The 25,628-nt window shown below is 35.8% G+C and overlaps 1 protein-coding gene across 1 annotated transcript; it reads right to left on the minus strand.

Moving 5' to 3' along the window:
- Positions 1-2,019: 2,019 nt before the first annotated feature.
- On the minus strand, positions 2,020-4,181 carry LOC113291472. Its single transcript, XM_026541001.1, has 5 exons — positions 4,117-4,181; positions 3,932-3,966; positions 3,748-3,834; positions 2,908-3,649; positions 2,020-2,689 (listed from the first exon to the last, which is right to left on the minus strand). Exons 1-5 carry the CDS (start codon positions 4,179-4,181, stop codon positions 2,020-2,022), a joined length of 1,599 nt encoding a protein of 532 aa, XP_026396786.1.
- Positions 4,182-25,628: the final 21,447 nt, after the last annotated feature.

Below are 25,628 nucleotides of genomic sequence, written 5' to 3' on the forward strand. Positions count from 1 at the left end.
CCTCAAAAAACTCCCTTAAGAGGTTTACTCTTTTCCAAATCTGAAGCAACTGCCAGGGAGGCTTGTCTTTATGCTTCAAAAGATAATAAATGACCATAGAATCAACATCTAGATGCGCTTTCCTACAACCTCTGAGTTTAGCAAGAGAAAGACTCATCTCAACGCCTTGTAACTCGTGAGCCGCAACAGAGATGGGAGGACCACCTCCTATGGCATCAGCAATAGTATCACCTTCACTGTTTCTAACAATAGCACCCCACCCTCTTGAGTTCTCCCATTTTGAGCCATCAGTATTAATCATGGCCTCATCAGGGTCAGGGAACAACCATGAGCAAGACTGTAAAGCAGGAGAAACAAAATTGCAGGTGATCCCCCATCTATCAGCAAATTCCCTAGCCGTAGGACTATCTTTCACTTTGCTTTTCATGGATAAGGCCTTAAATCTGACATCATCAACAATAGCATAACTAACTCGTTCTGCTGAATTAAATTTACCCGCAAAGACCCTGTTGTTCCTCTCTTTCCAAATATGATACATAAAACAATTGAGAGCAATCTTATTAAATCTGGAAATAACCCCTTCACCTGTAAAATTTGCAACACACCAATGTATCTCCTGCAACCAGCAACTACTTAGCTCACTAATATAACCCATCTTAACCAGAATGGCCTTCCAGATGCCAGCAGAAAAAAGACACTTATGAAATAGATTCTCCTCTGACTCACCCATACCCTCACAAAGAATACAAGTAGCCGTTTGAAGTAAACCCCATTTAACCATATTCTCTCTTTTCTTCACTCTCATATGAAACCCCAGCCAAGCAATGAAAGAGTGCCTTGGCACATAAAATTTGAACCAAACAAGAATCTGCCAAGAAGCCTTCTCTTTAGCTCCTGCTAAGATCTTGTAAGAGTCTTTCATAGTGTAGTCACCACTAGCACTAGGTTTCCACACAATTATGTCATGTTCAGTCTCATTGAAATCCACTTCTTGAAGCTTATAAATCACATGAATAACATCAGGATTTTGATAATGGGGAAAACACCATTTAGAGTTATCAATGTAGTCACTTACCATAGAATTAGAGGTAGCACAAAGCTCGTCAATGATATCTCTACTCAGCCACTCGTTCAACCTACCGCAAGGGTGCCAGAGATCAGACATGAATTTAATATTTTCTCCATTTCTAATCAGATGCAAAATAAGTTCCTTAGCACTATTCCTTTGCTCAAGTATTCTTCGCCATCACCAAGAAGATTCATGTGGCATAGTAAGAGACCAAAAATCTCTATTTCTAATAAGGTTTTTGTGAACCCAATCAGTCCAAATATTTACCTTCCCGCTAACAAGATCCCACACATGTCTGAGGTTTGCGGCAGAATTTGTGACCTCAAGCCTTCTCACCCCCAATCCCCCTTCATCAACCGGACTACACACTATATCCCACCCAATTGGATGATATTTATTTCCCATGTCAGCACCTGCCCGTAAAAATTTCTTACAAATGGAATTTAGTTCCTTAATATCTCTCTTCGGTAAAACAAAGCAGGAAAGCCAGAAAAATATCATACCACTAATAACAATTTTAATCAATAAGAGTCTTCGCATAAGATAAAGATTTCGATTTCCAGGACTTTTCCCTTTTAATGACCTTAGATATCAAAGGAAGACAATCCTGGTAAGATAGCCTAGTAGACAAAAGCGGAACTCCAAGGTAACGAACAGGTAAATCTCCTACAGTGCAATCCAAACAATCCACAGTATGGGACAGGATGTCACTATCCAGTATCCACCGAAGGTGAGTAAAGAGCAGTTTTTTGTTTGTTCATCTCAAGCCCAGAAATATTGCTGAAAACAGTGATATCATACTTGAGAGAATTTGCGGCAGGAAGAGAGCCTTTGAAAAACACTAAAACATCATCCGCGAAACACAAGTGCGTAAGATTAGTCAAGCGACATCTAGGGTTGAGACCATAAGAACCAGCTGCAACTTGACAATTCAAAGAAATACTCAAAATTTACATAATGATTACAGACAAATACGGAGAGAGCGGACAGCCTTGACGAAGGCCTCTAAAGGATGAGAAGTAACCATACGGAGAACCATTGATAAGGATAGCAAATTTGACATAGGATATGCAAATATAAATCCGATCAATAAATTGGTTAGGAAAACCCATGCGCCGTAAGCAAAGAAAAATTGCCTCCCAACTGACTGTGTCGTATGCTTTTCTTAAATCATTCTTTAAAGAACATCTAGGTGCACCGTTACTCCTATGATAGTTTCTAACAATCTCATGTGCAAGCATGATGTTATCAATAATAGCAATAATTTTTGTGATACACTTGTAGATAACGTTACAACAAGAGATGGGTCTATAGTCAGAAACCTTTGCAGGATTATCAATCTTTGGAATCAAAGTGAGAAAAGTACTGTTTACCTCACCCAAAAGCTTCAACTTTGAGAAAAAATTATGAATTGCCTTAACGAAATCAAATTCAATAATGCTCCAGCAAACCTTGAAGAAATGGCTAGAGAAGCCATCCGGTCCTGGAGCTTTGCTAGAACCAATGCAAGAGAGCGCATAAACTATTTCATCACGAGAAATGGGAGAGATCAAATCATTAGCCTCATCAACACCAACCAAGTTAGAAAATTGAACAAAAGAAGCATCATTATCAGTAAAACTAGGAGTTTTTTTCCATTAAAAAGATCAGAGAAAAAGTGAATACACTCCAAAGAAATTTCTTTGTCATCTGAGTATTATCATTAGAAGTCTTCAAAGTTAAAATATTATTTCTAGAACGTCTCTCTTTTAAAGAATTGTGGAAAAAAGAAGCATTCGAGTCCCCCCGACTCCATCCATTGAACCCTAGATTTCTGCTTAAGCATCGACTCTTCTTGCCTTACCAATTTAGCATAAGCACTGACAGCTCTTTTCTCTTCATGAGCATCGTTAGCATCAAAAGGCCGAGATTGAACTGTAGCTTGAGATGTTACCATAACCTCCTTTGCTTGACACATTAAGTCAGAAAGATTATTCGACCTAGTTCTTCTCCGTTCCCTCAACGCCTGCTTAACCCTCTTGAGCTTAGATACAAGAACAAACATAGGGTTTCCCTTGATATTTATATTCCAAGCAGCTCGAACAATATCCAAAAAATCAGGTTCATCCGTAAGATAATTAAAAAACCTGAACGGTGGTGGACCATGTTGACGTTGTTCAAAAACGGAACAGACCATAGGGGAATGATCTGAGACTCTCGGGTTTAAAGAATCAGCCTTTGAACAATTAAATAAAGAAACCCATTCGATATTGACTAAAATTATGTCAATTTTAGAAACAATCCTTCCCGAACCTATTTTTTTATTAGACCATGTAAAGAAATCACCCGAAAAATGAAGATCAAATAAGTGGGTATCCTGAATACACTGAATGAAATCATTCATAGAAGAAACATGAACATTTGAACTACCCATTCGTTCATTAGAAGAAAGAATTTCATTAAAATACCCTAACACCACCCAAGGACCCTCATACATAGAAGCAAAAACATTAAGATCATTCCAAAAAGAAGTCCTAAGAGTACTATCGTTTTCACCATACACCATAGTAACAGCAAATTTTAGATTCCTACTTGTAATGACTTCAAAAAAAAAATAGCCTGTGAAGATAAATGGATAATTGAAATACTAACTTCAAGGGGATTCCATCCCACCCAGATTCTACCAGAACAATTATTACAGTAATTATCAATGAACTTCCGGTTCTTATTTATAGAAAACCTAATAACATCTTTATTGAGATCATGAACATGTGTTTCAACAATTCCTACAATGAAGTCAAACAAAATGAATTCAATACATCAAAATCAACACAATATAACACTGATCATCATCAAATCAAAACCAACAATGTCTATCTATACCTCCACAGCAGTCGGACCAGAATTCCCACTTCCACCTGATACCATGCTACCAACATATATAAAATGAAAATAAAATGAAAAGATTCTTAATCATTCTCGAGCTTCCTCTTTGCTAACTCCTCAGATGAACTCGAGCTCCAATTATTCACAGCTCCAAGACTCCATCGACAGCAACATCGCCTTACAGAACTTCTCCATCCATCGGTGATATCAGCCAATCATTGACCACCAACAGCCATCGTAGCTCCATGTATATACTCGAGCTCATCACCACTAGCTCTTATCGAGCAGTCTTCATCACCAGCAACCACCGAGCTACGGCAGACTTCAGTTCTTCAACCACGGGTCCACAGACTACCTTCATCTTCATTCTCAGCATAGTAACGGCATCAACTCCATCAGCTAGTAAAAAGCCAACGTACTGAAACTAATGATGGCAGTATTTCATTTTCTTGAGCTCTGTTTCGAAATATAATGAGCCATTAATCACCAGCATCACCCTTTGCCATCACTGATGTTTTGCTCGTGTTGTTGAAGAGCAAGAAGAATATTCTGGTCGTGAATTAAGAAGAAGATGGTGGTGGAGGCCCCGAGTAAAATAGTCGTATGCCTTTAACAATCGCCATTTAACTGTTTGAACTGTCAGTTCCAGAGAACGGACGAGCTTAACTTCTTATTTCGCCCATAACTTCTTCACACGGTGTCGGATTGACTTCATTCTTTCGCAGTTGGCTTCGTCTTTTCGTTCCCTTCAAGATGGTGAGAAGAAATCCTGGATTCAAACGAGTTCCACTTTATCTTTAGCCCTTCTCCACTTGTAGCTAACTTCTTTTATTGCACAATTACGTGCAAATTCACTTCTTTTGGACGATCCACCTAGCAAAACATAAACAAGAGAAAACAACAGTAATATACAATAATTCGCAAGAATATGTAGCAATTACTAGCATGGATTCGACACTATATATATGCAAAATATGCACTTAACAGCATATTGAAAACATAAATGCGAAGCTATGAATGACTATACTCTAGTTAGACGTAGTATTAAGGAATACAATACGAAGTATAATGTTTATCTTTTGAACTTCGTATATAAGACATCGACATAATCGTTTGAATGCTATTGTGATTATGTATGGGTATGAGGTGAAGATTTCATCCCAGGAAACAATATTTTACATTCGTTTAAAGGAAGTAAATTCATGAACTTGTTTTGTGAATCGAAAGGGAAATTGCTCGGCTTATTGGTATTGTTATTCATTGCAAATATTTTGAATTACCAATATGTGTGATTAGTATAACCGCTCATGACTTGCTTATGTTCTTAGTAAAACTATTCACAAGGCCTGACTTTTGTATTGGTATGACTTTTATTAGCGAAACCGATCTAAAGTAATCACCTGAGATGGTATGATCGATTTATTGTAATTGGTATGACCAACTCTAGGCAAAGAGGAACCGATCCTATTAAGAGGTGCAACCGATCACAAAAGGGGAATCGATCCTTGTAAGAGGTGCAACAAGTTTCTAGTTATTGGGAACCGAACCTATGAACATGTGCAACACGTCTTTAGTTATTGGGAACCGATCCTATGGATTTGTGCAAAAAATACAAGTTATATACCATATATATATATATATGTGGGAACCGATCCTAGTACCTAGTCAACCAAGTTTCGGTAACTAGCGTGACTAATTCTAGTACCCACATGGAGGTAGAACCGAAACTTGTTTTGGTAGAACCGTGAAACCCATTTTTGGTGATTTGATATGATAATCAATCACATAGTTCTTGGAAGCCAGATGAACCAATTCTAAACTTGTTTGGAAGTGTGGAAAATCGATTCCAATATTGTAAGTATGAAAAAGGACTTACTAAGTAAAGATGTCGAAATAAATTAAGAATCTTTTAATTAAGGTTTTTAGTTTTATATGATTTTAATTTCCAGCAATTAAAATGCATATCTTTAGAAAATAAAAATTGGTAATGTGCACTATTAATTGGAGATTTTCTAATGAGATTTTTGGTCCATATTTGGAAAAAGCATTTCCAGGAATTATGGAAACCAAATTTAGAAATATATTGCATATCTTGAGAATATTTTCGGTTTTAGAAATTCCTTGGTGTCCAAACTTCCTTGGTCTATAAATATCAAAGTTTGCATTTAGAGCAAACTAATCCCCAGAGCCAGCAAAACTACCTAGTTGTGTTGTTACTGGTGGAGCCACCTATTCGGAGAGGAAAGTAACCTAATTAGGCGAAATCTCTTATGGCCGCTCGGTTTAAAGACTTCTTTGGGATTGAGAAGCTCTATTAGTACCGTTGGTGGGAAACTAGATAATTGCGGTTTATTATTAGTTTTTGATTGATTTGATTGATTAACGGTTGTTGAACTTTGATTGTACCTAATTTGTTTATGCTTGAGAATCTTCTCTTCTGATATAAGATTCACTCAAACTAAATCGAAGTTTCGACGGGTATCTTTAGACTGTTTATAGATCTAAAGACGTCTTGTGATAATCCATTGTTAACAGACTTTGTTCTGTGTGTGATTGATCAAAGGAGATTCAAGTTGATTGTGTGCAAGTGTTTATTGAATATCTAAGAAGATTTGAAGACGAAGAAGATTTCTGATTTGGGTTCATAATTTTTGGTGTGCACAATATTTCTTTTAGATGGAAAAGGATACAATTATAATCGGTTTATCTTTGTGATAGATTTGATTGATTAGTTGAATAGCTCGACATCAATACAATTCTTTGTGATTCAAAGTATTGATTGCAAAATCTTGACAATTACTTTGGTAGTTGTTATTAGATAGATCTAAAGACCTGACAAAGGAGTTTATTGGGATAAACGGAAGAGCCTTTTGTCGAACTCATGTCACTTGATTGAAAAGAGTTGTTACTGAACATATTTGTTGTTACTTTACTGTTTGGAATACGAACCAAAGGAATTGTTCCAAGTCCGTGACTTATCAACAAGTTGGAGGCGCGGGGATACATACGGAACTAGGTGAACTATAGGTTTAGTTTCTTGGTCTCAATTATACGAAGTTGGTTTAGATTTTGTATAGCGGCTTAATCCTGAGGGTATTCGATTCTGGACAAGGTCCCGGGGTTTTTCTGCATTTGCAGTTTCCTCGTTAACAAAATCTTGCTGTGTCTTTTACTTTTCTATTTCCGCAATTATAATTGTTTTTATTATAATTAGAAGTAAAATACACAAACTTTAATTCCTATTTAATTGATAGTAATCCTATTGTGTTTGGTTAAGTCCGAACCATTCATCAAGTAAACATACTTCGTAGTTGTATTGTCTCGATCTTGTATCCATAGTCAATCACACAAGTCATCTTGTTGTCGTATTGTCTCGATCTCGTATCCATAGATGATCACACGAAGTGTGAACCGATTAGTTGTATTGTATCGACTCAGTCCATAGACAATCACTTTCGGAGGAAGGACTTATAGGTGGAAAAGTTTTAGATTGAGGTATATTTGGGTACCCTCGTCTTTTCAGAGTCAATTCCAACAAACCTTATTGATTGATATCGAACCAGGGCCTTCTGAATCTCAAGAGTCCTTAAAACAATAGCCTTTATTTGCTCAATCTCCTTCCTTGTTTCCTTCAACTCTTCAAGAACACCTGAAAACTTCTGAAGATTAGAGGGGATAGCCCTTGGTTTCTTCATATTCTTCCTTTTTCTCTTTAAAGTTGTAGAGGAAAGAGACTTATCTTTTTTCTTCATGATTGATGGCTTAACAATCATATTAACATCTTTTCTATCATAAGACATGATGCTTGGAGTCTCCATACAAGTATGGAATTGTGAAAGAAATACACAAATAAAGCTCAACAAGCAATCTTGTGATAAAAAGACTCTTTTTTTCAGGGTAGGAAAATGGAATGTTGAATTGGGGAAACTATATACAGAGTAGGATTCACATACGACTAATTCATAACACTAAAGAAGGTAGAATGGTCGATTTTAACTCCTTTTTTAATGAAAAGGGAAATTCTTTTCAATACCAATTTATGATATGAAAAGATCAACAGAATTCAAAAAAAAAAAAAAAGAACTTTCTTTTCCTAAATCCTGAATTGTGCAAACTCTTGTCTCTTTGAATTCTGGCACATGAGACAAGATGCACTTTCAACACAATTAAACTGTGTTGAGGCGAACAATAATCTGTCCACCAAACACTTCTTGTACGTAATTCTTAACACCCTTTTTCACAGAATGTTTAGACCTTGTTCTTTTTGTTAGAGCACTGCTCGGTCGAACTCGCAAGCGTTTTTATCTCAAGCTTGTTGTTAAGTTTAGTTTCCAAAACTTTAAGTCTTGATTTCTAGTCTACTTATAGCTATGTCTCGGATTAGGATAGAAAGTGTAGTTGAGCATTAGACTTCACGACGTTCATCGATTGAAAACGAAGAATTACTAAGGGTAGCTTGTGTAACTTCACCAACAAAAGGCATGTGGAGCTTGTGGATCTCTTATCTTGAGAAAAAAGTCGTATTGCTATATAGACTTTGATTATACACATTTGCTATTTCGATCCGAGTTTATCTCGCTTATCTATTTCTTGAAATATGTGTTGGTAAGATTTCGCTTTGGCCAAGTTCATCTTCATTAGTGACGAAAGTCATCTTAAGTTTCAATTACTTTAAAATTGCTTTGACGAAAAATGGTTTGTGAACAACAACTATATAACGTCCTCTAAGAATGTTTCAATGATTGAAATGAGAGTTTAGAATATATAACCATGGTTGGATATAAACATTTTTTGGTAACTCATATGTGTGTAAGTCCTTATTCTTGAACCAAAGTATGCGTTGCTGCTCAGGAAAACCGTACCTAAAGTCCGCGTACCAGTACTCGCACCATTGGAAGTTCACGTCCCGTGAAAATCTGCTGGAGTTTGTGAACTGAAAAAAACTTATCCGGGTACTTAAGTCCACGTACCAGTCCGCGTACTTAGGTTGGTTATTTTCTAAAAACGATTATTCGTGAACTTAAACTTATATAAACTAAGGAATGCATATTTGCAAATCGTGGCTATAAAGTTCATGAATCGATTCGAGTGAATCAAATCGTTTTTGCTTCGATTGTGTCTTGTATACTTCAATAAGATCTAAGCAATTGAACAACTCTCTAACTAGTTCATTTGAGTCATTTGAACTAGTTTTGGTAAATAAGAATATGGTTAATATGAAAGTGCTCATATGGCTAAGCATTTGGTTAACTACTTTTGAACCAACTAGATGTACATGTTTGGGTACGGTTACACAAACCTAAATAAAAGTGCATTTCATTTGTGTGTAACAAGCTAAGTTTTGATCTAACAGTTGAAAGATATTAGATTGAATCTAATCAGGTTTTCATCTAACGGTGAATATTGAATTCTTTGTTACTAAACTAACATTGATTGCAAACCCTGATTTGAAAGACTATATAAAGGAGAACTCTGGCAACTGGGAAACCTAATCCCCACACCTCCTTATGATACTAGTTGTATTAGATAGAGTCGATTCTCCTTTAGCCTTAGGTTTCTATCGAGACCCTGTAGGTTAACGACTTGAAGACTTCATTGGGATTGTGAAGCCAAACCGATACTACTTTTCTTGTAGTTGTGTGATCTGATCTTGTTGTTTCTATCGTATTTGAGTACAATCGCAAGATTGGCTTGATACTTATTTCTCCGATAGGCAAGATATAAAAGAAGTCGCAAACATCTTCGTCTCATCGTTTGTGATTCCGTAATATCTTCTTTCGCTAGTCGATTAAGATTATTGTGAGGCGATTGATAATTCTAGGTTGTTCTTCGAGAATATAACTCCGGGTTATCAATTGGTTCCTGTTCACCTTGATTTATCAAAATACGGAACAAAAACTCATAGGTATTTCTATGGAAGATAGATTCATCTATTACCGTAGACTTTTTTGTGTGATACATATTTGTTTATTAAAGTCTTTGGCTTTAGGTCGTAGAAACTCTTAGTTGTGGGTGATATCAGCTAAGGGAATCAAGTGTGTGGTATCATGTTGTGATCAGAGACGTAAGGAGCGCAACTGTGCCTTGGATCAGCGTGAGATTGATTGGGGTTCAACTACAGTCCAGACTGAAGTTAGTTTGTAGTAGGCTAGTGTCTGTAGCGGCTTAATACAGTGTGTTTTCAATCTGGACTAGGTCTTGGGGTTTTTCTGCATTTGCGGTTTCCTCGTTAACAAAACTTCTGGTGTCTATGTTATTTCTTTTCCACATTATATTTTGTTATATAATTGAAATATCACAGGTTGTGTATTGAATCGATCAATTGGGAAATCCAACCTTTGGTTGTTGATGGAAATTGATTGAACCTTGGTCTTTGGTACCATTCAAGTGATTTCTCTTGTATTCAATTAGACTCGCAGTTTTATATTTGCTTGAGTAAGTATTGAACCGAGAAAGTGAGATATAAACTCTTTGATATACTTTTATGAATATTGAGTATGACTGTCTAGTTGATTCTCTTAAAAGTATATTTGAGTTAGTCCATACAAATTTCTAAGCGAAACATTGGGTGTGGTTATTAGACCCCGCTTTTCAATTGGTATCAGAGCAGACAAACACGTTTGACCTTACAAGTTCGTGTTTATAGCGATCTGACTCTATGTACAAGAGTACTATCTCTAATAAACGCATCACCTGAAAAAAAAAGTTTTGTATCGACTGTATCTATTAAAGATAAAGATTCGTCAATCTCAAATATAGACGAACCTAGCGTTCCGACGAGACAGACAGACACTGACATGTGTTATTCCGATTACCCTTTAAAAGAGTCTATCTCTATTAATGAAAGGGAAATAACTAAAGAGAGTAAACTGATTCTAAATTTTGTTAGGATCCAAGCTGATAGATTTAGTCGGTTGAAAAAACATGTCAACTCTTCTTGGTATAGTAAGAGACTGTAATTTCAAAGAAAATACTGAAGATCATTCTTCATGTATGGTTCTCGAGGCAAGCCTCAAAAAGGATGCTTTGGAAATTGAACATCGCTTGAGTAAAATCTCTATTCAAGGATGCTCTAAGCAGTCTAATATACCATGTACTTCTGCTGCAACTGAAGAAGTTCCTTGTTCAGAAGTAAAATTAGAATCCCTTCCTATCAGAAAAGATATGTTAGTCACCTCCTCTAATCAAGGATGTTCCACATTACATAGAAGGAATAAATCTCCAAACGAGTCTGTTAAGACTGTACTATCTAATCACCCTTGTGATCAGAAAGTATATCTCTTCTGTGAGGCAAAAGGTTTTGTTAAACAAAATGGAAACTCTAGGTTGAATAAAAACTCCTTTGTTCAACTTGAACACACCTTAGACTTAATCCTCAAAGGTGTAACTGACATTCGTAGGTCTAAACCAATTGGTTTTCGTACTTACCCTATGTATGCTACCAGGAAGGCCAGTTTAATGAGTTCCTCGACCGCTCAGAAGCAGAATAGACTCTTAACAAAAATCGTCTAAGGAAAGATCAAGTCTTTTCTTCTGTTAACAGAGGAGATAACGCTACTTTTGATGTACAGGAGAAAGGAGCAAAAATGGTGATATGGGAAAAAACCTGAAGGAGATAATTAACGGTTATAAAGAAATTGTCGACAGGTTATCAACCTCCTCAAATCAAAATTCTTTTGGTAAAAACTCAAACTATGTCTCGTATTCTGATGACAATAAGTTTTATGATAATTTGTCACATCAAAAAGAATTTTTTCCTAGATTCGAAAGGAAAAAGAGACCTAACCATAAACACAGTTCATTTAATGATCTTAGAGCTCATACTTGTGTCAATTAATTACAAGGATTGAAAACTTACTCATAAAAATCCTGTTGAGTAAGATGTGTTAATAATCAGGTATACTTTTGGAAAAATTGTTGTCTGTTTAGTTAAGCTATTTTCTTATCGTCCATAGCTAAACTATTGTCTGCAGACAAATTTGTCTAAAGTTTTGGTTGTGTCTGATGTTGTTCTTTTTTACAGAGACAAAAAATCTTGTGACATTTTTCACATAGCAGAAATTTTGTCCTGTCGTAAAAAATACGACCGGTTGCGTACCTTTGTTGTTGGGTCAATATTGTGTTCGTACGAGTACCCGTGTTACTATCACGAATCAATGTTTAGAAACCCTAAAAGTTACCTTATCTAAGAAACCATTTAAATACCAAAACCCTTGAGACTCGTACGCATATTCTGGGAATTTTTTGTGGTTTGTCAAGAATGTACTGCTCTAACTCTAGAGGTTTTGCAAAAGGGTTTCTTGACAAAGGTATTGGTTTCGAGTCCAAGGGAAGGAAGAAAAGACCCCTAGTAGAAGATGATCATCCTAATGCCTCATGTTACTATGCCTATACACGTCAAGATGTTGAGAATGAGGATATGGTCTCTACTGAAGTGGTTCATGATTTTATTAAATATTTTGAGGAAGCAAAACTGCAGCTCGTTGATACTTTGAAGATTCTTGATGTGTTAAGAACTGCGTTGAAAAAGGTTACTTCTGACCTTGGTCTCATAAAGACACATGTTAAAGATCTTCTCAACGAGGATATATTCTCTGAAGAAGCAGTAGATGATGTCAATCACAAGCTCAAAGACCTTAAGGATCGTGAGGATTCCGAAACGTCTATTTGATTTCAGTTCGTGTTTGGTTTTGATGGTTTAAGTGTCTGTCTTTGTTCTTTAGCTTGTTAATTTTATTTTGTCTTGTAAATCTTCTTATGAGAGCAAGTCTTATGGTGGAGAAATTCCATCTTCCATCTTCCACGTCACTTCAACATTTGGAATAGTAGATGGAAGGTCAAGTTTAATGGTGGAAGATCCAAAACACCAAAAATATAGCGTTTCTATAATTTTATATTTTTAAATAATGTTAGGGGACCCACTGACCATAATGTGGCAATGCAGTAAGCATTCCAATTTTGTTTGTATTTTTAAGATTTAAGTAAACACAACTTAACCACTTAAATTTTGACACGTGTGTTGTATTTATTATATTTTATTTGAAAACAACTCATCTGTTCTAGTTTCTCCTGATTTTTCTCCCAACGCCATTCTTTTTAGCGCTTAGCGCAATTCTTTTTAGTGTTTTCGTATAGTTGAGCGCTATTTCAATTAGCGTTGGGCGCAGTTTTGATTGTCGTTTTTCTCTTGGATTCCAAGCTCCCTTCCATGATATCTTGGAATATGGCTTGGAAAAACTATGGAATCACCCTATTTGGAAGTCATTAAGCTTGACATTCCACTTTTTTTCCACACCTGAAATAGCTTGGATTCCACCATAAGACTTGCTCTGAGAATTTTATTCTTGTGTTTTAGGAAGAATAACTAGAGTTTGGAATAGCCATTATTCTGATTACACATAGCTATGTCCAACATTTTCATTGTTTTTAGGTTTATTTGTTTAAATTCTAAAAATCTGTTTGGAAGATGACTTTTGCAGTATTAATCTTTATGGTTTTATATATTGCAATTTGTTATGGGAAATGTGTGTTTGCGTCCGTGAACTATGATTTTCCCATACCTTGTCAAAAGTTAAGTCTTTCATATGTCGATATGCATGTATTGATAAAAGATTGAATGAACTTTTGACATTACAAAAGTTTTAAGCCTACTGTATGTCATTATGCAAATACTGATGGAAGATAGGATGAAATTTTGTTTACGAGGATTATGTATATTATATGCCATTGTGCAAATAGTGATGGAAAATAGAATGAATCCTTGTCTATTCTGCAGTATTCATCTTCCCTGATCCATATTCTACGTATACAATGTGTGGCTCCGTAAGTTCTCTTATGTTGAGCAATTCCGATTAAATTAATCATAGGTTTTCTTGTGGTTAATTTAATTGAGTATTTTTGGATTCAAATTCATATTCGTGTGTGATTTGTTATGTCCAAAGAAATCCTTCTTTTCTTGTGAAAGTAAGGTCGCTCTTGTTGTTCTTTCGGGAATGATATTTTATGGGGGAGACTTCTTAATTGAACTTGTGCTTAAAACCTTTGTGGGGAGTGCGGATGTGGAATATTATAGGGGTTATCTTGTATCTGTATAAACTCCTTGATGAAAGCATTTAGCTTCGGCTATATGATTGCATCTAAAAAGCTGATATGTGCTTTCTTTTGGTCATGAAATGTCTCTATGGAAATTTCATTAGGATCCCACTGGTTTTCGTACCTTTTTCAATTTTATTGACAAATATGGGGAGAATTAATGTGTAGTTCACACTACAAATACATATGGTTTTCAGATCATTATGTAAGGGGGAGTGGTTTCCATGTGAGATGGAGTATTAACTAAGGAGGAGTGATACATATCACCATAGTATTGTTGTCGAAGTTGTGATACAGTTGAACTTTGATGTTGTGTAATAATACTATGACACTGTGTAACAATGATTGAGAATTCTTATTTTCTCATTGTTATAGCTACGGATTTTCAACAACGATGATGCTAAACTTAGAACCTTCGGAATCATTGGAGTACTTGGAAGTGACGAAGATTTCGAGTAATGTTGAAGAACCAAGAAGATCAGGCATGTGGAAGAGAAGCTACGAAAGTTTATTTATTTATTTTGTATTCCATATGTATGGATAGTTTTGTCACTAAAATTGACAAAGGGGGAGATTATTAGAGCATTGCTCGGTCGAACTCGCAAGCGTTGCTATATCAATCTTGTTGTCAAGTTTAGTTGCCAAAACTATAAGTCTTGATTTCTAGTCTACTTATAGCTAAATATCGGACTAGGATAGAAAGTGTAGTTGAGCTCTAGACTCCATGGCGATCATCATACAAAGACGAAGAACTACTCAAGGAACTGGTGGAAATTCATCGACTAAAAGGTATGTGGAGACTTGAACTTATATATCACTCAAAAGTCTATCTACTCTATCTCCTATCTTGAGACAAAAGTCGTATTGCTATTTAGACTTTGATTATACACATTTGATATTTCGAGCCGAGTTTATCTCGCTTATCTATTTCTCGAAATATGTGTTGGTAAGCTTTCGATTTGGCCAAGTTCATCTTTACTAGTGACGAAAGTCATCTTAAGTTTCAATTACTTGAAAATTGCTTTGACGAAAAATGGTTTGTGAACAACAACTATATAACGTCCTCTAAGAATGTTTCAATGATTGAAATGAGAGTTTAGAATATATATCCATGGTTGGGTATAAAAATTATGTTGTAACTCATACGTGTGTAAGTCCTTATTCCTTGAACCAAAGTATGCGTACTTTGCTGCTCAGGAAAACCGGAACTAAAGTCCGCGTACCAGTACGCGCACCATCGGAAGTTCACATCGCGTGAAAATCTGCTGGAGTTTGTGAACTGAAAACAAACTTATTCCGGGTACTTAAGTCCGCGTACTTAGGTTGGTTATTTTCTAAAAACGATTATTCGTGAACTTAAACTTATATAAACTAAGGAATGCATATTTGCAAACCTTGGCTATAAAGTTGATGAATCGATTCGAGTGATTCAAATCGTTTTTGCTTCGATTGCATCATGTATACTTCTATAAGATCTTAGCAATTGAACAACTCTCTAACTAGTTCATTTGAGTCATTTGAACTAGTTGTGGTAAAGAAGAATATGATTAATATGAAAGTGCTCATATGGCTACCCATTTGGTTAACTACTGTTGAACCAACTAGATGCACATGTTTGGGTACGGTTACACAAACCTAAATAACGTGCATTTTATTTATGTGTAAAAAGCTAAGTTTTGATCTAACGGTTTAAATATATTATCTTGAATCTAATCAGGTTTTCATCTAACGGTGAATATTGAATGCTTTGTTACTAAGATAACATTGATTGCAAACCCTGATTTGAAAGACTATATAAGGGAGAACTCTAGCAACTGGGAAACCTGATCCCCACACCTCTTGTGATACTAGTTGTATTAGCTAGAGTCGATTCTCCTTTAACCTTAGGTTTCTTCGAGACCATGTAGGTTAACGACTTGAAGAATTCATTGGGATTGTGAAGCCAGACCGATACTACTTTCTTGTAGTTGTGTGATCTGATCTTGATGATTCTATCGTGTTGAGTATAATCGTAACAATTGTCTTAAGATTGATATATCCGATAGGCAAGATATAAAAGTAATCACAAACATCTTCGTCTCATCGTTTGTGATTCCACAATATCTTCTTTCGCCGCGTCGATTAAGATTATTGTGAGGTGATTGATAATACTGAGCTGTTCTTCGGGAATATAAGTATGGTTTATCAATTGGTTCCTGTTCACCTTGATTTATCAAAATACAGAACAAAACTCGTAGGTATTCTGTGGGAGACAGATTTATCTATTACCATAGAATTTTCTGTGTGATACAAATTTGTTTATTAAAGTCTTCGACTTTGGGTCGTAGAAACTCTTAGTTGTGGGTGAGATCAGCTAAGGGAATCAAGTGTGTGGTATCCTGCTGGGATCATAGATGTAAGGAGCATAAGTGTACCTTGGATCAGTGTGAGATTGATTGGGGCTCAACTGCAGTCCAGACCGAAGTTAGTTTGTAGTAGGCTAGTGTCTGTAGCGGCTTAATACAGTGTGTGTTCAATCTGGACTAGGTCCCGGGGTTAATCTGCATTTGCAGTTTCCTCGTTAACAAAATTTCTGGTGTCTGTGTTATTTCTTTTTCGCATTATATTTTGTTATATAATTGAAATATCACAGGTTGTGCGTTGAATCGATCAATTGGGAAATCCAACCTTTGGTTGTTGATTGAAATTGATTGATCCTTGAACATTGCTCTTTGGTACCATTCAAGTGATTTCTCTTGTATTGAATTAGACTTGCAGATTTCTATTTGCTTGAGTAATTATTGAATCGAGAAAGTGAGATATAAACTCTTTGATATACTTTTATTAAGATTGAGTATGAATGTCTAGTTGATTCTCTTAAAAGTATATTGGAGTTAATCCATACAGATTGCTAAGCGAAATATTGGGTGTGTTTGTTAGACCCCCGCTTTTTCAATTGGTATCAGAGCAGACAAACACGTTTAAAGACCTTACAAGTCTATGTATGTGGCGATCTGACTCTATGGACAAGAGTACTATCTCTGATAAACGCATCACCAGAAATAAAAGTTATGTCTTGACTGCATCTATTAAAGAGAAAGATTCGTCAATCTCAAATATAGACGAACCTAGCGTTCCGACGAGATAGACAGACATTGACATATATATTCCGATTACCCTTTAAAAGAGTCTATCTCTATTAATGAAAGGGAAACAGCTGAAGAGAGTGAACTGATTCTAAATCTTGTTAGGATCCAAGCTGATAGATTTGATCGGTTGAAAAAACATGTCAATGTTCTTCTTGGTGTAGTAAGAGACTGTAATTTCAAAGAAAATACTGAAGATCATTCTTCATGTATGGTTCTAGAGGCAAGCCTCATAAAGGATGCTTTGGAAATTGAACATCGCTTGAGTATACTCTCTATTCAAGGATGCTTTAAGAAGTCTAATATACCATTTACTTCTGCTGCAACTGAAGAAGTTCCTTGTTCAGAAGTAAAATCAGAATCCCTTCCTATCAGAAAAGATGTGTTAGTCACCTCCTCTAATCAAGGATGTTCCACATCACATGGAAGGAATAAATCTCCAAACGAGGCTGTTAAGACTGTACTATCTAATCATCTTTATGATCAGAAAGTATGTCTCTTCTGTGAGGCAAAAGGTTATGTTAAACAAAAGGGAAACTCTAGGTTGAATAAAAACTCTTTTGTTCAACTTCAATACACCTTGGAATTAATCCTCAAAGGTGTAACTGGCATTCGTAGGTCTAAACCAATTGGTTTTCGTACTTACCCTGTGTATGCTACCAGGAAGGTCAATCCAATGAGTTCCTCGAATGCTCAGAAGCAGAACAGACGTCTTAACAAAAATCGTCTAAGGAATAGATCAAGTCTTTTCTTCATTTAAAAGAGGAGATAACACTACTTTTGATGTGAACAAAATTCCAGGAGAAGAATTAAAAATGATGATATGAGAGAAAACCAGAAGGAGATAATTAACAGTTATAAAGAAATTATTGATAGGTTATCAACCTCCTCAAATCAAAATTCTTCTGGTAAGAACTCAAACTATGTCTCGTATTCTGATGACAGTAAGCTTTATGATAATTTCTCACATCAAAAAGAATTTTTTCCTAGATTCGAAAGGAATAAGAGACCGAACCATAAACACAGTTCATTTAATGAGGTTAGAGCTCATACTTGTGTCAATTAATCACAAGGATTGAAAACTTACTCATAAAAATCCTGTTGAGTAAGATGTGTTAATAATCAGGTATACTTTTGGCAAAATTGTTGTCTATTTAGTTAAGCTATTTTCTTATCGTCCATAGCTAAACTATTGTCTGCAGACAACTTTGCCTAAATTTTTGGTTGTGTCTGATGTTGTTCTTTTTTATAGAGCCAAAAAATCTTGTGATATTTTTCACATAGCAGATATTCGGTCCTGTCATAAAAAATACGACCGGTTGCGTACCTTTTTTGTTGGGTAAAGATTGTGTTCGTACGAGTACCCGTGTTACTGTCACGAATCAATGTTTAAAAACCCTAAAAGTTACCTTCTCTAAGAAACCATTTAAATACCAAAACCCTTGAGTCTCGTACGCATACTCTGGGAATTTTTTGTGGTTTGACAAGAATGTCTTGCTCTAACTCTAGCGGTTTTGCAAAAGGGTTTCTTGACAAAGGTATTGGTTTCGAGTCCAAGGGAAGGAAGAAAAGAACCCTAGTAGAAGATGATCATCCTACTGACTCATGTTACTATGCTTATGCACATCAGGATGTCGAGAATGAGGATATGGTCCCTGTTGAAGTGGTTCATGATTTTCTTAAATATTTTGAGGAAGCAAAACTGCAGCTCGTTGATACCTTGAAGAGTCTTGATGTGTTAAGAACTGAGTTGAAAAAGGTTAATTCTGACCTTGGTATCATAAAGACACATGTTAAAGATCTTCTCAACGAGGATATCTTCTTTGAAGAAGCAGTAAATGTTGTTAATCACAAGCTCAAAGACCTCAAGGCTCGTGAGGATTCCGAAACGTCTATTTGATTTCTAGGCTGTTCTTCGGGAATATAAGTCCGGTATATCAATTAGTTCTTGTTCACCTTGATTTATCAAAATATGGAAGAAAACTCATAGGTTTATCCGTGGGAGACATATTTATCTATACAATAGACTTTTCTGTGTGAGACAGATTGGTTTATGAAGCCTTCGACTTTGGGTCGTAGCAACTCTTAGTTGTGGGTGAGATCAGCTAAGGGAATCAAGTGCGTAGAGTCCGTCTGGGATTCAGAGACGTAAGGAGCGCAACTGTACCTTGATCAGTGTGATATTGGTTATGGATCAACTACATTCCAGTCCGAAGTTAACTTGGAGTAGGTTAGTGTCTGTAGCGGATTAATACAGTGTGGTGTCAAATATGTACTAGGTCCCGGGGTTTTTCTGCATTTTCGGTTTCCTCGTTAACAAAATTTCTTGTGTCCATGTTATTTCTTTTCTGCATTATATTTTTTTATATAATTGAAATATCATAGGTTGTGTGTTAGGATCAATCAGTTCTTGAATCCGGCCTTTGGGTTGTTGATTGAATTGATTGACACTTAGATATTGGTTGTGATACCGTCCAAGTTATTTCTCTTATTCAATCGGGCTCACAAATTCCTATTTGTTTGATTATGGATTGAATTGAGAAATAGAAACATAACTCTTTGATATACTTTTCTTATGATTGAGTCTGATTGTCTAGTTGATTCTCTTGAAAGTATACTGGAGTTATTCCATACAGATTGCTAGGAGAAATATTGGGTGTGGTTGTTAGACCCCCGCTTTTTCACTTTCCTGGAGAGGTCTAATTAGTTCTTTAGAAATTAACTTTTTCGGAGAGGAAATGAGTTTTTTACTTACCTCAGGTGAATTAGACTTTTGAACAAGTTTGAGTTTGTTTTCTAATCGATTTGCTATCCGTTGAAGTTAATTGACATATCTTATTTTATGTTTGTACTTGTAACATATAGAGATTTCATGACGCGTAAAAGTACAACAAGAACATGTCAATGTGGAGGACGGTTCAGACACCATAGCTGAACATGCTGCTAAACAAAAAGAGGTACCTGAAACATGTGAAATAGAATTTTTAGTAGACAAGGAAAAATCCATTTATCCTCCATAGTAGTTGACGAGGTTTCTCCAGGAAGAATATCAAGATTGATGTACGTATTGCTACAATTATCAAAATAAATATTTTTACCAAGGAGTGCAACACTTGATTTTTCATCTTCATCTGAATCATAGTGATCAGACATCTCATCAAGATTTGCAGCAAGACCTTTGTTTCCAGTGTATTTTCTACGATTTGGACACTTATTAGCAAAATGACCAAAACCTTTACACTTGAAGCATTGTGGTATATCCTCATCATCAGTATCGACGGTGCCCTTGTTTTTAGCAGGAGCACAGTCATGATATTTGACTGATGACCTGGGTTTATCTCTGATGAACCGTTTACTCATCTTCAAAAGAAGATTCCTAAACTGTCTTGTGATCAATGAAACTGAGTTGTCAAGATCTTCATCTGATGAGTCAGTCTCAATAGGATCAACAACAGAGTTGCCAACACTTACTTTTGTCAAGCAATTTAGTATTCTTTTATGCTTTGAAAGAAATATCCTTCCCAGATTTGGATGTGTGCTCATGATCAAAGATCTTTAACTTTCCAACTAGAGTATTTCTGGATAAAGTATTAAGGTTATTTCCTTCAACGATGGCATGCTTCTTAAAGTCGTATTTGACTGGCAACGATCTGAGAATTTTCATCACAATGTCCTTTTTCAGGAATAGTCTTACCCAACGCAAAAGATGTATCAACAATTTCAGAAACTTTGTGATTAAACTCATCAAATGAATCTTCATCATACATATGAAGGTTTTCCCAATCAGAACTTAGGTTTTCAAGCCTATCTTCTTTCTCAGAGGAATTTCCTTCGAATACAGTTTCCAAGATATCTAGGCTTATTTAGATTTAGTGCACGTAGTCACATGGTGCTGAAGATCTGGGGTAATAATATGTAGCATTTAAACCGTTAGAATTTTGCTTCGCAGCAAGAATCTCGTCAGGTTCATATCTACCAATGTCTTTTGCAACAGTTACATCGCCTTCTGTAACAACCGGAGGATCATAGCCATTAACAACACGAACCCAAGTTTGAAAATCACGAGCTTGTAGAAAAGCAAGCATATCAATTTTCCACCATGAGTAATTCGATTCATCGAATACTTGTCGTACGTTTATAGAGATAACACTTCTGTCCATATAGTCAGATTGCGACAAACACAGACTTATGAGGTCTTAAACGTGTTTGCCCGCTCTGATAACAATTGATAAAGCGGGGGTCTAACAACCGCGCCCAATATTTCGTTTAGGAAATCTGTATGGACTAACTCCAATATATTTCCAAGAGAATCAACTAGACAGTCAGACTCAACCAAGGAAAATACATCCAAGAGTTATATCTCAATTTCTCAAATCAATCTACAATCGAACAGATAGAAATCTGTGAGCCGGATTAATATGAGAAATAACTTGGATAGTACTAAAGACCAATATCCAAGCGTCAATCAATTTATATCAACAACCAAAGGTTGGATTATCTAATTGATTGAACTAGCACAACCTGTGATATTTCAATTATATAAAAATATAATGCGGAAAAGAAATAACACAGACACCAGAAATTTTGTTAACGAGGAAACCGCAAATGCAGAAAAACCCCGGGACCTAGTACAGATTTGAACACCACACTGTGTTAAGACGCTACAGACTCTAGCCTACAACAAGTTAACTTCGGATTGTAATGTAGTTGATCCCTAACCAATCTCACACTGATTAAGGTACAGTCGCGTTCACGCCTCTTAAACCACGACGGATTCTGCGTACTTGATTCCCTTAGCTGATCTTACCCGCAACTAAGAGTAGATACGACCCAAAGTCGAAGACTTGATAAACAAATATGTCTCACACAGAAAAGTCTATTGGATAGATAAATATGTTTTCCACAGAAATATCTACGATTTTTTGTTCCGTCTTTTGATAAATCAAGGTGAACAGGAACCAATTGATACACCGGTTTTATATTTTTGAAGAACATCCTAGTAATATCAATCACCTCACAATAATCTTAATCGTACGGAAGCGAAACAAGATATTGTGGAATCACAAACGATGAGGCGAAGATGTTTGTGATTATTTTTTATCTTACCTATAGGAGATTAAATCTCGATCAATTCTTAGAGAAGATAATATTCAACACGATAGAAAAAAGTAAGATCAGAACGCACAACTATAGAGAAAATAGTTGGGTCTGGCTTCAGAATCCCAATGAAGTCTTTAAGTCGTTAACCTATAATGGTTTTAGGAAAAACCTAGGTTAAAGGAGAATCGACTCTAGTCATAACTAATATCACATAGGAGGTGTGGGGATTAGGTTTTCCAGTTGCTAGAGTTCTCCCTTATATAGTCTTCAAATCAAGGTTTGTAATCGATGCTTCCTTTGTAACAAAGCATTCAATATTCACCGATAGATGAAAACCTAATTAAAGTCAAGCTAATATATTTCAACCGTTAGATCGAACTTAGCTTGTTATACACAAATGAAATGTGGCTTCATTTAGGTATAAGTAACCGTACCCAAACGTGTGCACATAGTTGGCTCAAGAATAGTTAACCGAAGTTAGCCATATGAACACTTTCATATCAACCTTATTCATCTTAATCACAAGTAGTTCAAATGACTCGAATGAAACTAGTTATGGAGTTGTTCAATTGTTTATATTATCATAGAAGTATACAAGACACAATTGAAGCAAAATCTATTTTGATGCACTTGAATCAATTCATGAACATTATAGTCACGGTTTACAAAAGATTGCATTCTTTAATATATAAATGTATTTGTTCATGAACAAACCGATTTTAGAACTTAACCTACTCAAGTATGCAAACAGGTACGCATACTGTCGTACACCACCAAACTCAGTTGAATTCCCGGACTTGAACTATTACGCCGGTACGCATACGGGTACGCATACTAAGTTCCCGGACTTTCAACTAACCAACTAGTACGCATACATGTATGCATATTATGGTTCCCGGACTTGGAATAACTCGCAACAGTTAGCATATAAGCACGCATATTGTGATATATCCAATCAATGGTTAATTGTTCTAAACTCCATATTAATCGTTGAAACATTCTTGGAAGACGGAAATAGCTGTCTCAAACAAACTATTAGCTTCAAAGAAATTTTCAAGTGATCAATAGATCAATACGAAACATTTCGAGTCTACATCAAATGACTGTTTCACAGAAATCATGTAAGATGATACCAGGCGATTTTCACATGATCATCTTTTGACTTTCGTCAAGAATAAAGATGAACTTGGTTAAAGCGAAAGCTTACCAACACATATTTCGAGAAATATGTAAGCGAGTTATACTCAGATCAAAATATCAAATGTGTATAATATAAAGTCTATATAGCTATACGACTTTTGTCTCAATAGGAGATAAAATAGAAATAGACTTTTGAGTGATAGATGAGTTCAAGTATCCACATACCTTTTGTTGATGAAGTTCCACAAGCTTCCCTTAGTAGTTCCTCGTCTTCAATCATTGAACAATGTGAATTCTAAAACTCAACTACACATTCTATCCTAATCCGAGACATAGCTATAAGCAGACTAGAAATCAAGACTTATAGTTTTGGAAACTAAACTTGACAACAAGCTTGAGATAGCAACGCTTGCGAGTTCGACCGAGCAATGCTCTAACAAATGTACATATAAAATTTGAAACCGAAAATTCAACGAGATTTCAACGGGAATCATCCCGAGACGAAGTTCTGTCAATGTCACGGATGGGACCGAGACGTACCAAGATCTGAGATTAACTACATTTGGCTCAAGCCTATCTTTCAATCCTATCTATGAGCAGGGGTGTGCTCGCAATAGTGCGACTGCCAACCACACCTTTAGTCTGTGTCCAGTACCAACACGACAGTGACACACAGTATACGGGACATTTAACACATGGTGCACTAGGATTGTTATATGTTCCCCACAATCCACACATTTCTTATACGGCCGTTACTTTTCCCTTTCTGTTTTTCCTCGGACAAACATCTCATAAACAAGTTTCTTAAGTTTCCTTGAGCGTTTTTGATAAAAGCCCTAGAAATAGAAAATGGAGGAAAAACTGATACAGAGATTAGAATCTGCAGTGCAACGTTTAGAATCACTTTCTTCTGGATTTCGTTATGGTTCAAATGGGCTACGGTTAGTAAAAGTGTGGGATTATTTAAGAAAAGCCTATGGTCGCCCCTAAAGACGTCACGAGAAACAACTATTAAATAATCATATCATTTTGTTTTAGATTGAAGGTCCGTGTAACATAATTTCTTTTGTCTCATCACTGATCTTTAATCTCTTTTGACTACCAACAACACCTAACGATAAAAAGACAATAAAAACCCAGTTGGAAATCTTGTTTATATCCGTTTTTTTTTCCTTTCTCATATCTCCTTGATCTAAAAAATTACAACCTCATCTCCAGAAGAATCAGAAGCGTTAGGGATCCTTCAAGCATCACAATGGGAAAATGAGGAAAATCTCTCAAATTTCAGTGTGGAGGGAGACTTCAAAAATATTTTTGACTATCTAAACGGGAAATCGTTTCAAATTACATGGCAGAATCAGACTATAATGGATGAAGTTAGAAGAGAGTTTAATCTTTCTAAAAAAAAATGGGTTTTTCTTATATGCCAAGAACAACGAACAATGTAGCTGATATATTGGCTAAGGAAGCTAAATCTTTCAGAACTATTCTCAACTGGAGAATGAACCTCCATTGTGTATTAAGTTTGCTTTAGAAGTATATAAATCAAATGTTCGGGTTGATTCTAATAGTCCAACATTCTATGGATCTATTCAACTTGATGTAAGAGTTACTAACTCCCAAAATTAGTCTTTTGAATATATTTTAACTTACAAAAAAAAAGTCAAGATATGAAATGGTTTAAGATCATGCTTTGGTTGATGAGTTCAGAATGACTTTTCTTTTTAATCTATGCGTCCCGTGCAATTTGAATAATAATTTGATACTGATGCCATGATTTTCGTGTTAATTGAATTGGTAGTTCCGTAGTAAGCATGTAAAGTAAATTGTGATGGAGGTGACGAAAACTAGAAATGGTAAATAACGGAGGTAAAATTAATATTCGATTCTCCGAAGATTGGAGTTAATACAATTTTAGAGAAATAATTAATTTTTGGTATACCAGTTTTAATAGTAGGAATTACAAATAGGTACTATTATGGTAGTCTTAGTTAATGGCAGGTCCACCCACTAAAGCCCAGTAAGCATAGGTCCATAATTAAAAGAAAACATGAAATTTGACCTAATTTTTTAAGCCTAGGTCATGTACACGTGCGGGACACATGTGACGTATTATCATAATTCCCAAAACACCCCGCAAGTTTTTTTAAGCTAAGAAACACGTTCGTTTCTTTTTCATTCTCTCAATTTATGTTTTCAGAGAAGAGCTATGCAAGTGAAGATTATTTGAGGTCCTT

Source organism: Papaver somniferum, chromosome 6 (assembly GCF_003573695.1).
Source record: "Papaver somniferum cultivar HN1 chromosome 6, ASM357369v1, whole genome shotgun sequence".
NCBI classification, from domain to species: Eukaryota; Viridiplantae; Streptophyta; class Magnoliopsida; order Ranunculales; family Papaveraceae; genus Papaver; species Papaver somniferum.